Source organism: Toxotes jaculatrix, chromosome 22 (genome assembly GCF_017976425.1).
Source record: "Toxotes jaculatrix isolate fToxJac2 chromosome 22, fToxJac2.pri, whole genome shotgun sequence".
NCBI classification, from domain to species: domain Eukaryota; kingdom Metazoa; phylum Chordata; class Actinopteri; family Toxotidae; genus Toxotes; species Toxotes jaculatrix.
In genome coordinates this window covers 9,161,927-9,175,503 of record NC_054415.1, presented here as the reverse complement: position 1 = coordinate 9,175,503, position 13,577 = coordinate 9,161,927, and the positions used below count along the sequence as shown (strand labels likewise).

At 40.2% G+C, this 13,577-nt stretch overlaps 1 protein-coding gene across 2 annotated transcripts; it reads left to right on the top strand.

The window, feature by feature from the left end:
- Window positions 1-1,493: 1,493 nt before the first annotated feature.
- Window positions 1,494-10,270, top strand: sypl1 (synaptophysin-like 1). Of its 2 annotated transcripts, none has more exons than XM_041030039.1 (6): window positions 1,494-1,772; window positions 1,958-2,072; window positions 6,153-6,271; window positions 6,400-6,604; window positions 6,758-6,949; window positions 7,645-10,270. In XM_041030039.1, the coding sequence occupies exons 2-6, from the start codon at window positions 2,001-2,003 to the stop codon at window positions 7,774-7,776; spliced, it is 720 nt and encodes a 239-aa protein (XP_040885973.1). In that variant the 5' UTR covers window positions 1,494-1,772; window positions 1,958-2,000; the 3' UTR covers window positions 7,777-10,270. The 2 variants fall into 2 exon arrangements, with proteins under 2 accessions (XP_040885973.1, XP_040885972.1); XM_041030038.1 differs by having other exon boundaries at window positions 1,674-1,772; window positions 1,883-2,072.
- The last annotated feature ends 3,307 nt before the right edge of the window (window positions 10,271-13,577 follow it).

The following is a 13,577-nucleotide window of genomic DNA, read 5'->3' as shown; positions in this document are numbered from 1 at the left end:
AGAGTAATTAGGAATTTCCTTGAAGATCTGCTCTATTTAAATTTTAAATTTAAACATTCATTCATCACTGATTTATTATTAGGAATTTTATTTTCCATATTCCATGAGCGGCGTGATTGTCTATAGACACATTTCATATTTTTCCAGTGTCCTTCTGTGTCCACACTGTCTAGATTATTTTGCAAGTGAATTACATGTAAAATTAATTGCAAGTGTACTGATTTAAACCTGCTACTTCCCCCATGATCAGTACCAGATCACATATTTCTTTCCAGGTAACTTCTTGTAAGTTATTCTGAAATCATGAGCCCATAGAATAAAGCCTAACTAACATTTTAGAAAATGCTCTAATGTCATGAAAACACACCTCTCTTCTGTTCCCGTGCTGTACTGTCACCATGTTTCTGTGTTACCGTTGGAGCTGCATTCAGACAATCAGCAGTTTTGTAGTCCCTAAATTGTTTTCTCAGTTGACGGAGCCCAAACCTTTTTTTCCCCACAGAGTCAGCCAGCTGTTTGTTAAGGAGGAAAATCTCAGCTCTGTCTCCCCATAACAGTTTAAGTCAGTCAAAGACAGCAACATGTAAAAGATTGAGATTTAGAGGCGTACTTCTTTGAGTTTGTATTGCTCTTACCCCCCCCCCCCCCCCCCCCCCAAAAAAAACGAGTGTTGCTGATGTTTAACGTCTCACCTTGCTGCAGGTGCAGAGAGAGCTCAGGTGATGCTGGGTGTGGTGAGAGGTGAAACAGAACTGAAACATTCACCTGGGGAGGGAAACGAAACACCTCTTTTCACATTATTCAGCTGAATAGGCCAGTTCACTGCAGAGTCTAATATTAGCTCATTGCAGATATAATAGTATTAGTATATATTTCTTGCCGATTTGTGTCAAAGAATTAAAATATATCTTTGTTATTTAGAGACCGCTTCTGCATTTCAAGTAATCTACCAGAACGCACTGAATGTATTTGTTCAGTGTTAAATGTCTATGTTTAAGGAATTCTACTTCCAGTTAATAATAGGTGGTCTCCCCCTTTAATCTTTAAAGAAGAGTTTCATCTCTGTTCTGTGGCTTCATTTTAAAATAAACGTGCAGTCAGCGGTGGTTCAAGTTCAGTCTCGTGGGCCCCCAAATCAAGGAGTTTAGCGCTCGGGATGAAATGACCCTTCACTAATTTTAACTCACGGCAGCCGCTGATCTCTGAGGTGAACCTCTTTCTTTTTCTTAGTTGAAAGAATTTTGAGAATCCGTGGTTTTCTCTGGGAGTCATGAGACCCGCTCAGCGCCAAGGAGGCGTTTCTGCAAACTCAGCAAGGAGGAGGCAGCCTCCGTTTTCTAGCGGATGGATCCAATGAAAACTCTGTAGGACGCTTCCGTTGCCTTTTTTTTTCCTTTACTCAGAAGAAGTGAGTTCACTGTAACTTTTGTGTGGAGCTGATTCTCCTGGTGCTGGTTTGCGTGGATTTTGTGTGGTAATCAGTTGCTTATATTGCAAGTACACGTATTTTATTTAACTATCGTGCAGCAGTGAGGGACCCACTAGATAGCTTTTGCTTTCAGCATCCTCTTCCTGTGACTAAACACACATGAGGCTTTCTGAACACAAGCAAAGCGTCATTTGGCACACTCGTCGCCTGCGTATTTGCGCATCACCAAGCGCCTTATCGAGGAGCTCGATCGTTTTTCAAGCTGCACTGCAAAAAACATCCATCCCAGCTAACGAGTTTGCTGTTGAAAGTTCTTGAAACGCGGGGAGCTGCCTTTTTTTCAGTGAGTAGAATGAAGTCGCTTCCATGGTTAAATTTGAATTCCCTTTTGTTTTGCGCAAAGTTTGATCTTAAAGGTCACTTGAAATAACTTGGTGTGGTCATTTCTTGCAGCGTTAGCAGTAAAGCCCACGTCATTCTGTCAAACAACTCCCCCTTTCTTCCTCCCTGTTGGACCAACATCCACAGTTTAGGAACAACTGGAGAAAGATTTTGGATCAGAGGCGTAACCATGATGACCGGATTTCGGCTGAACTTGTCGCCGTTGAAGGAGCCTCTGGGCTTCGTTAAACTGGTGGAGTGGGTAAGTTAGATGCACGGAAATGTGTGTGTTTGTATGTATGTATGTGTGTGTGTGTTTATGTGTGTGAGTGTGTGTCATACCCAGAGGACAGGGAGGTGCAGTCCTTTTCTTGGTCCTTGGATTTTCCCCTTCTCACCCATGTTGAGAAAAAAAATCATCGAAGTGATCAGATTCAGGGGGATTTTGTTAAAAAATGGAGATGATTAAACTAATTCTAAACCACGCAAACGTGACTGTAACTTTATCACACATTCATAGAAAGCACACAGCAACTGTCTTCATACATTGCTTCCAGCTGCAGCTTCGAGTTTTTACACCATGCATGATCACATTCTGAAAAGGTAGAATAAAAATGTTTACAGTGAAGTCATTTAGTAAATAAAACTGTGAACTGTAATCTGTTAGTGTTTATCAGAAGGTTAAATACACAATAATATGCCCATAATGACAATAATTAACTGTTTTAACTGTCATTTAACTTCCATTTACTTATTCACACACTCTAAAACTGAGATTTCTGAGTTTGAATTTGAGGATAAACTTTGACAAAGAAAAGTTGACTTAAGTTAGCTCAGATCTGTGCAGTTGGCTTTGCTGGTTGCAGGGGGCCTGCCCTTCAGAGGACACGGTTGTAGATTAATGCATCTCTCACCAATAATTTACTTCACAGTAACGACGGAAACACTTTGGCCACGCACACACACACGTTCGCAGTCAAACTCCCTGTTTTTGTTTCATGGGAGGCAACAGTTTCTTATGAAAAGTCCAGTTATCAGTTCTGCTCTGCGTAACTGGGTCAGAGAAATCTGGTGTGAGTAATGCAGCTCGGCTAGTTTCTCTCAGCTGTTCTGTTTTCTCATAATACACACACACACAGCTATAGAGCAGCAGTAACAGTCATCTGACTCAGGACAAGGCTGTGTGTGTGTGTGTGTGTTTCACTGTGTTGGCCTTATATAACCCTTATTCAACACAACATATTTTCATATTCACAGGGGGCTGGCTGATAAATTGTGTGCACAAATGCACTAATTTAATACCGGGGGGTTTCCTATGTGCTAATACAGGGGTCCTCACCCTCTCTGTAGCACTAATGACTACATCAAACATTATTAACTGGGTCCAGGAGTTAGTGTCATCAGCATAATGAGGCTGATACCAAGCAGTAATTGAACAAACACTATTTTACTTATTACAAAACATCACTGTTTAAAAAACCCCCGGCTTATCTAAGAATTATTAAATACTTGAACACAAGTTTTGGTGGATTATTTAAAGACGCTCTAATAAAAAACATAATAATAATAATATTGTTGTTCTGATGTTCTATGAACCAAACAATGAGATCACAGTGAGGCTGGTGCCTCCATGCTCAGCAAATCTTCCATTAATGAAAACTTTATTGTTCAAACAATGCATGTACTGTACACAGCTCGTATCTTTTGCATTCAGCCAGCAAACAAAACAGTGTGTGTGTGTGTATGTACGGTCCATGTTTCTCCATGGACATAAAATTAACACAGCAGTTGGATGGAAACAGCAGATTAATAAATGAATTTCTGGTTTCTGACAGATGGTTTGTCACCACCACCTTGTCTAAATGCCAGCATTAACATGTAAACTGGGTGTGAATGTTCTACATGTAAAAGTATTTTTCTTGGCTCATAACTGGTTTGGCCTAAACATTCATACCTCCCTAGATACTATCTACCGTACAGTAGTAAACAGGAAGGAGAGCTCGGAGTAACAAATGCTGCAAGGCTGCACGGTTCACTCGACATGTTGAATAATGATGATAAAGCTGTTGTTTTTTTTTTTTTCTTTTGGACTTGTGACAGTGTCACGTCCCTCTGCCAAAAAAGAGGCAGAGCCAGAATTGTGAGGCTTGTGAAGGAAACCCAGTGGCAAAGTGGGCACATGCTCCAGTGGCTTTGGGGGTTTTGATCAGACTGACCTGGACTCAGTGACCTCTGTGTAAGAAGTGAAGGGACGGCTGCTGATTATTCTCTTTCTAAGAAGAGATTTCAGATTCATGAGGATTTTTTTTTTTGTTACAGCTAAAGTGGGATTACAGGTCCTTCTCACCAGAATCAATCATTCTGTTTCGTAACAGATTCACTCCTGGAACCTGGAACTTAACTTTGTGTGAGTGCTTGCTATGCGTGCTAATTGATGATGCTGTCTCACAGCTTGATTCTAAGTAAGGACTGCTTTTAATTTTGTTTGGCAGTCTCAGGAATGTTCATAGATTAGTGCACAGTGCTTTGCAGATGTGTGGGATGCCTAAGATAAAGGCCTAAGCTCTGGCAAGATACCGCTGTGTGTCCACTGTCTTTGGAAGTCGCTCTGTTTGGAGAATGCTTTGCCACCTGTGATGCTGGAAACTTGACAAAACACTCAACTGTCCGTGTTTGTGCAGTGTAGTGTTTGTGTTGTTCGGAGTTGTGGAGCATAAACAGAATCATCAGAATGTCGATGTGTGTGTGTTTGGTCCACGCTGGCTGTTGCAGTTGTTCATGCTGCGGCTCCGTGACCTCGTAGTGGGAGAGTGGCAGAGTCTGTGAAGCGGGAATGTGAGAGAAGCAGCTTACTGTGGTGTGTAGCCAGAAAAACAGGAAGTGGCAGCCAGTGACATCTGGAGAAACATCTGGAGAGAGGCAGGCCTCGAGGTGTGTAAGTGTGTGTGTACGCGCATATGTGGGTCTTGTGGTGTGACGCCAAAGTCTAAAAGTTGAGCTGTCACTGTCGTAAGCACTTTTCATGGATGTAAGTCTGAGTCATACGTTGGTGCTGATGAAACAGACTTTGAGAGATCACTTGAAAGTGTTTCTTCCTACATTTTTGATTTGGTGTGTCCTGGTATGAACAGATTATGTCTTTATGTGCTTTAAGATGCATCTAGGAATTAAAATATGATTCTATAATCTTCTGCGTTCTTGGCCTCAGTTTGTTTCCTATGTTCCTTTAATGGAAAATTCATGTGTATAATTAGCATCTTGTCCATCTGCAAGACAAACAGCTGTTCAAGATGCCTGCTGTTTTGCGTTTAGCCCTGTTCTGTGACGTTAAATCTTTGAATTAGCGTCATACCGTAGCACAAGGCTCAGTTAGGATGTGCGATGATGGGTAGAGATACCAAGCTATGAGTGCAGAGAATGTGTGAAAGCTGTTAAAGCCACGCTCTGACCACAGATCCTCCTCAGCAGTGTATTGTGAGTTATAGTTCAAATTTTCATGCCAGATCATCTTTACCCGTGATGATGTAAAGTGATATCAGTGAGAGTCTGGATGAGTCAGAGCCCCGCTGAATTATACGATCATTGTTTCTCCTACTGCAGTTTGAGGGTTAAGCTCAGTAGCAGCCACCCTGACTAAAAGAATTTAGTAAGGAGAGTATTAGTGTCACATGGTCTACACGCTGAATCAGATGCTTTTCTCCCCCTGCAAGAAAGAATTCAGGAGATGAATGGCAGCATTAGTATAACCATGCAAGTCCCATTTTTATAAGACAGCAGTCCAGAGAACATTTATCTGATCATCTTTTCAGATTGTGTGAGTTAAAAGTATTAATTAAATGTATTAATGAACTGATCCCCTCCTTAAAATCCTTGAAAATCTTACTCTTTAATAAACAACATGCCCCAGAAAACAGATCCTGTAAAAACTGTTGAGCGGTGCGTTTTATGTCCAGCAGCCATATCCAGTTCGTTAGAGAAAGATTCTGGCCATCAGTCGATCCCTCGGGTTCTTTACTGCTGACGTTACCATTTGGTTGCCAACTTTGTTCTGGGTTTGAGGTTGTGGTGACTTTACACTTTGCTTTCAAACCTGTGTTGTCCTAGAAAACATCCTTGCAGGGAGGAACAAAAATGAATTGATTTTCATTTTTGTTTCTACATAAAAGTATATGTGCAGTGTATTGTAGGTTTATTGGAAAAAATATATTAAATATCACTCTCTCTCCTCTTTAACAAGTCTCCAGTGTCTCGAGTTTCTTGATTTTCTGATGTTTTTCCCCCAAAGCTGAACAGGGCTGACGCGTTTCCCTCATCTCTCGCTCTCTTGCTTCTGTCCAAACAGCTCACGGCCATATTTGCTTTCGGAAGCTGTGGTGGATTCTCAGGGAAGAACGTTGTATCTCTCTTCTGTGGCGACGGCAGGAACGAAACTCTCAGTGCCAGCTTTCACTACCCATTTAGGTGAGAATCTCTACACGTTTGTGTGATTTGAGTGGTTAAACGTCATCACTTAACTGCTCAGTTAGAGAAAACTCTGAAGATATAAGAGTAAACAATGATTTTAACCCTCCATCTTGTATTGTGGGCAGGTTAAGCCAAGTCCCCCTCATCGAGGGAAACACCACTCTTTGTAACCACTCTGTCACGACCACACACATGGTGGGAGACTCAGCCTCCTCTGCTGAGTTCTTTGTGGGTATTGCTATCATCTGCTTCCTGTACAGCATGGTGGCCCTGTTGGTTTATTTAGGCTACATGCATGTCTACAAGGACTCTGACTTTGGACCCATTTTTGTGAGTATTGATCTTACTCTCTGGTTTTCCAATACACAAACTTCAATCAAAGCCTGAAACTTTTCAGATTTGGATTTGTGTGCCACTGAAAATGAGAGACTTGCAGCTTTTTTTTCTGCGAAGCTGATATACAGTATCCGTCCTCGTTTCCAGGACTTTGTGATCACAGCGATCCTGGTCTTCCTGTGGCTGGTGTGTTCATCTGCCTGGGCGAAGGGCCTGCAGAATGTGAAGGACGCCACGGGCACCGAGGGCATCAGCGCCACGCTGGCACTCTGCAAGGGCAGCAACATCACCTGTGAGGTCACAGAGTTCGCCAACATGCGAACCCTCAACATCTCTGTGGTGAGATGAAATACACAGCAGCTCCCCAAGATGACAGTTTAAGTTTTTTTTTGTTACCCTCACACCAACCTCTGTCAGCAGTGACAACTCCAATAATTTAACCTCAAAGTCTGTTTACATACTAATGCGTATGTGAAAAAACATTGTATATGGCCTTAGGAGGCTCCATCTGACTGATGAATTAAATCATTTGTTTTCGGTGTCAGCAACTCTCAAGCCCCTTGCTTTACTCTGACCTGCGAATCCAAATATTTGGCCTGTAGAAAGGCTATTTCTAAAAAATAAAAAATGGTGCCAGTGATTCTGGCAGTGACCCATCACTCCTTTTTATGTAATACTGCACTTACAGGCAGCAGCATTAACATCAGTCAGCCTGACTCACCGTCATGCGACACTGAGCAATAGCACTTTCATTTTCTTCAGACGTTGTTGCTGTGCTCTGCTCAGCTGGGCTGAAGCTCTGTGAACATATGTGTGATCATAGTTTAATCTTTAAACTGTCTGGGAATGTGAGGTTGTGACTGATATCAAACGCATTAAAATATCAAATTTCAAAAAAAGTGTTTTAGTTCTGTTTTGAATGTTATCACATCTTCTTTTTAAACAAGGTACATTATATTATAGCAAGTCCATCTTTATTAAAAGTGCTTTCTGTTATTACTAAACTGTAGTTTTTTATGCCTTTATTCTTGCAGGTGTTTGGCTACCTCAACATGTTTGTGTGGGCGGGAAACGCCTGGTTTGTGTACAAGGAGACTCGCTGGCACTCTCAGAAATTCTCTTCCCCGTCCGGACATGGAAGGCAACAGGTCCCTGCACCCATCTAACATACAGTGTACGTACAGCAATACACATAGACGCGGTCCATTACAAACACACACACACAATAACTGACATGCACGCACCACACACAGAACAGAATCAGCCACACACACTTGAATATGCATACATGTACAGTACGTGTATGGACAAATGTACATGTAGGCATAAATACACCTAGGTACACGTATGAAAAATGTTCCGTGAATATGATGAAGACAAAATGAAGGTTGAATTGATTCATGATCAATTTAAAAACTGTTGTCCTACTGGATTTGGATCTTCTCAGTACAGCAGAACTGAACTGGTGTTTTGGAACCCAAAATGATTAGATGTCATGTAATTCCCTGTACATTCATGGCAAACTAGAACCTAGAATATTTCAGAGAGAAATGTAAATTTCCCCCAAATGTTCCCCTGGGGTCTAAGGACTCCTGTGGCAGTAGGAAGAAGAAGGTATCACACCAATGGTTTAAAGGTGCTATATGTAAGTATTTAAGATTAAAACCATCAAAAAGAAACTAGAACTATCAACTGAACGCTAGGAATTTTGATGCAATATCAAAGACATCTATGTGTTGTGAAGTTAGCATGGTAACCAGCAAGCCCCGGCCTCTTCTGTCTAGTGATACCACTTTATACCTCAAGAAGCGAAACTGAGTCATTGAAGCGTCCAGTCTCCCAGTCTCAGTCCAACATGAGAGGATGAAGAAGTTACATATAGCACCTTTAATGTCTTGTGCCTTTTATTTTTACCACATAGCAACACTAATGCAATTAGTTTGTCAAATCCTTTTAGAAGTGCCTTCTTACAGTTATTCCCAGATGGGTTCTTATGCTTTAGCAAGTGATACGGGCAGAGACAATGACCAAACGTCATGAGCTTTACAGCAGCATTGTGGCTTGTGTTTCTGAGCTCCTTGCTTCTCTTGTTCCGTTTTAGAAAACCGGTTACATTTATTATACAAAATTTTGTACTGATGGATGTAAGGTACTTTGAATTCATGTCTTTGACTGAGAGCAAGGAGCTAGATTTATGCTTTTAACATCTGCCACAATAAGGGCAGTGTGATCAAGGATTTCAGGGTAACACAGAGGCAAAATACTATGAGGCATGATATCATAATCCTCCATACCATGTTACCATTTCAGAAAATTTGCATTCACTGACAAACACTGCATAAATTTGATATAGGCTGTGAAATTTAGTCATACATTTGCCTCAGTGTTAAACCTTTTTTTTCTTTTTTTCTTTTTTTTTTGGCACGTTGTATATTTTTAGATACAAAGCAGTTGTGTATACAGAGGGTGACACATTCAAATATTCATTCAGTCTTTCTTTCATTCATTGGCTTTCTCACATCTGCCATTTGCCCCCTAGTGGTGGTTATCAGGCATGGAAATGTCTACACAAGACTTAAATTGGATTATTCATTTATGAAACTAGTGCAGAGATGTCCTCTTTTCTTGATGAGGTGAATCTATAAAAGCGTTTATTCTCACAGATGATCCTCTGTAAGGTAAACCTATGCATTCAAGCAGACTAGTAAAATTTTTAAGCTTTAAGACACTATGACTGTGTAAACTGGCCTCCAGGAAGAAGCTTGAACAAGTCAGTGTATGATTTTCTTATCACAGCATGCACAGTGCACTCTTATGGTGCTTAATATGCTCTTATGATGTCCTTCAAAGCACTGTGAGAGTGTAAAACTATAAAGAACACTTGATTGAGAGTGGGCTACTTAATTAGCTCAGGAAAATGTTGCTATGTGAGCGCAGCCAAAGTCTGAAATCTTTCAGTTCCTCTAAAGGCTTTTTGATTTATTTAGCATCTACCAAAGTACCAGTTAAAGGATAAATCCTTCCTCGATTGTGTCCTTTTGTTGAATGTAGTAGTGACTTCCTCTTACTTTTTAATTCTAATTTTCAACCATCAGTTGTTTTTTTTGCATCACTCTTAGACAGTAACTATACTGCCAAAGCTAAATTTTTCCTTTTCCTTGTTAAAGCTTATTTCATATCTTTGTTGTTAAATCAATAATCTTGTTGTTGTGCAGTCCGTCCTTTTTTTTTTGATTGTGTATTTTTTAATCTTTCATGAGACACCAGGCAGTGAGCTGGTGTGTTTTTTTAAACAGTCATTTCTTTTGTTATTTTTCATTTCCAGGATATGTAGATGGCTAGTTTTAATAGTTTTTAATTTAGTTTTTGTTTCCTTTTTTTGTCCATTGCCTTCATAGTAAAAATATATGTTGGATGGTGTTGCTAACTAATTTAACTTTGTTGAAGGACAAATTTAAATGAAACAGCGACTGTGTGTGGTGTACTGGCTATGCCGCTGCACTCTTGTAATCATCATCCAACTCTCTATAGCTTTGTCAATGATTCCTGTGCATTTAACCAGCCAAACTGTCTTATTCAAGAGAGCAATACACTCTGTGACATGACAAATTTCAATGTACTTTTGTTTTTTCAATAAAAATGAATGATTTTTTTCATTTATCTCTTTAGTAAACATCTTATCCATATTCAAATTTGTATGTGGTTGTAAGTGTTGCATATCTGTGACTGTGATTGTAAGTGTGTGTGTATCCATCACTCTCAAGTATGTATGTGCAATGGTATGTAAATGATTCATCTAATTCAGTAGTTCTCAAACAGTTCTGGGATACCCTTATGTCAAAACTGTTTTATGAAAGTTCTATTCAGCTTTAGTTTCACTCCAGAGAGAAGAAAGAATAACAAAGAAAGAATAACAAAATCATGAAATATCAAAAATATGCATCAGATATTTGTCACAAGTCATCTGCATCAGGGCTGAAACGGGGCAGTGTGATTCACATCCAGATGTGCCTGCCTCCAAGTCATTTAAAATTACTTTAAATACATCCAGTGAGACCAGCTCCCTACAATTCAGGTAGTTTTGCAACTGGTTCTAAGCAGAACGAGCAGCATACTTAAATAACATTTTTTAGTAGTTAGTATGGGCTTTAGGGACAGACAGTAGGAATAAGTCCTGAGAGCCAAGACACTGTCTTTCCATACTCATAGGGAGTAGATCTGTAGGTGAGATGGAAACAAACCAGGAATAGTCTTATAAATAAGGATTTTCATATGATTAAGTCTATGAGTGGACAAGGAAATAAAACTTAATCCTCTGTGGTAAACAGTACCCAGCATGTGTAAGCACTGAGAAGAGGCATATATGTATGTAACATCGCCATAATCCAGCATCGACATAAAAGTCTTCATAAGGCCTCGAGGAAAGCCAAGGCTTGATTGTAAAATAAAAACCCAATTTCAAGTTCAGTTTTTTCACCAGTTGCTGAATGTGATATCCTGTTCTGACAGCCCTACACTGACAAGTCTTTGCTCCCACATTGCACAATCCACAGTTTCAAAAGCCTTAGATAAGGCACTATAAAGGGGGCTGCACAATGTTTTTTGTTGTCTAAAGATGAAATAAAATCATTTGCTACTTTAAAGGCTGCTGTGGTTGTGCTGTGTTTTTTTTTTATTCTTATGACCCCCGACAGACAAAAAAAAAAATAGTACTGGTTGCTTCCTGATTTGCCCTGTGACCTCTTTTATCACTGAGTGGCAAGAAAAAACAACATTGTGGTTAAGTCATGCTTTTTGTATGTGTGTGTGGGGGAAAGAAAGAGAGGAGAGAAAACGATAGAGACGCCTGCTGGTGTCTGTATGAGAGAGACAGGAAGGACTGCTTTCAACCACAGATTATCATATGAAGTGTGTATGGACTGAGGCGTGTGTGTGTCTGTACGGGGATTTGACCTGATTTGACACATCAGTATAAACCGATCAAATCTAGTCATTTCCTTGCTGTCACTTAAGGCTGTCATTTCCATGAATCTCCACCCTCCTCTGGTTTTCCCACTCTCCCTCTGATTCAGCTGAAAAAGACGAGTTCAAGCCGCACCGTGTGATCAGGGGTTTGTATGCGCTGGATTCAGCAGTTCTGTTCATGTTTTAAACACCAGACAGTAATGGATTTGTCACAAAGTGTGACATTTGTGTGTGTGTGTGTGTGTGTGAGAGAGAGAGAGAGAGAGAGAGAGAGTGTTTAATCCCACTTAACCCTTCATCAGTTTATTTCTCTCATCATAATGATTGAGACAGACAGAGATTTGAGAGAATTTTTTTATTTATTTTTTTTTTTACTTTGGCAACAATGTCAAATATTGAGACATAATTTTTCAGCATTGCATTTTGCCAGTTTACTGTACTGTGTAAAATCTGTTAAATAACAGTGATCAGTTTGTTCAGTATGTGTTGAGTTGTATTTGACGTGGTTTCTTGAAAAGGAGCCTATCCCTGTGTCTCCTCCATCCAGACTGATTTTGAACATGAGGCGCAGGTTCTATTTTCTGCCACAAGAGGTCAATGTAGTGCCACGGGCTTGACCCACTCAGCGGTTAATGGACAAGTTTCTTTCAATGAAACCGTCTGACCAGGAGAACTCAGGTGGATTTAATGATTTAGCTTCTCCATTTATCTTTTACTTAGATAAGAAACTATTACCTGCCTGCTTTCATCTCCCCTTCAGCATCCCATTGCTCAAATGACTGATTTTAGCCACTCAGAGGTTCCCAAGTTGTTCCAGGAACTCTTGCTTGAAGAATTTTGTAAAAGATAAATGATTTTGCTGAGTGCAACATAGGCTACAATTAAAATCAAGTTTGCTGTGTGGACCCCTAGTCCCTCTCTGAGAGACCCATGGTTGTCCCCAGGTCCCACCTTGGGAACCACTGATTGTGTTATGTAGGTGTTTTTGTAACCTAACCTCTCACGTAACCTCCACAAGGCTGCTACATAAATCAGACCTCAGCAAAGCCAAATAATCAAAATATGGCTATGTTTTGCTGTGCACAAAATTAAACTGATAGTAATGCGGCAGCTGTATCCTTATAATGTAATCTGAGCTACAAACACTGTAAAATTAGATAGTAAAGGTTTTGTGTTACTCACAGTTCTGACCTCCTCTTAAAAGAAATCTCTTACCGCCATTATTTTGCAACTTCTTGGCAAACCTTTAGAGTACTCCCATTTATTGTAATGAAGCAGAGAGACGATTTAAATCTGGCTCTGGTATGTTTCTGGGTTAAAACAAGAGCTTGTGCCTAATGTTTCCAGCCCGCAGAGTGAAGGAGCACAGCAGTGTGGAGCTCTGTAACATGTTCCCTTCAGCCAGGATTAATTTAGTTTTTACATTTACAAAAGGGCTCAGTTGTGTGGTAGCATAGCCTCCTTTGGATGTTAAGTAGGCACTGTATCATTTATACATGGAACTGCTGTTTATGCATCAGATGTACAGACACAGTGATCAAGCCATGATGCACATGATCAAGGCTTTACTGCTTTACTAAATTTATGTATCACATTCAGTAATATTTACTGAAATAATTGGTGTTACTACAAAAACAGCTTTGAAATTAATTTGAACTGACATTCTTTTTCTCGTTTTTAAAGAATTCAGATGGTAGATATCACAGTTTACTTATACATATCCTGTTGTTATAGTTAGTTGAGCAGTGCCACAATTCCAATGCAGCATTCAATACCTGACATTGTTACAGCAGCTTGTTTGACAAGTCAGATTGTTTTTTGTTTTCTTTTATTAGAATAGCTTCGATATTTACATAATATGTCATCTGTAGTGTTTTGTAATGCAACATGGGCTGCGACTGAACTTTTGGACTCCCTCAGCAGCCTCCCCCCCTGTGGCTCAGCCTCTCAACCCTCCCGAGTGAAGCCGAACCAAGCCGGAGCGCGCCGACAACGACGTCAG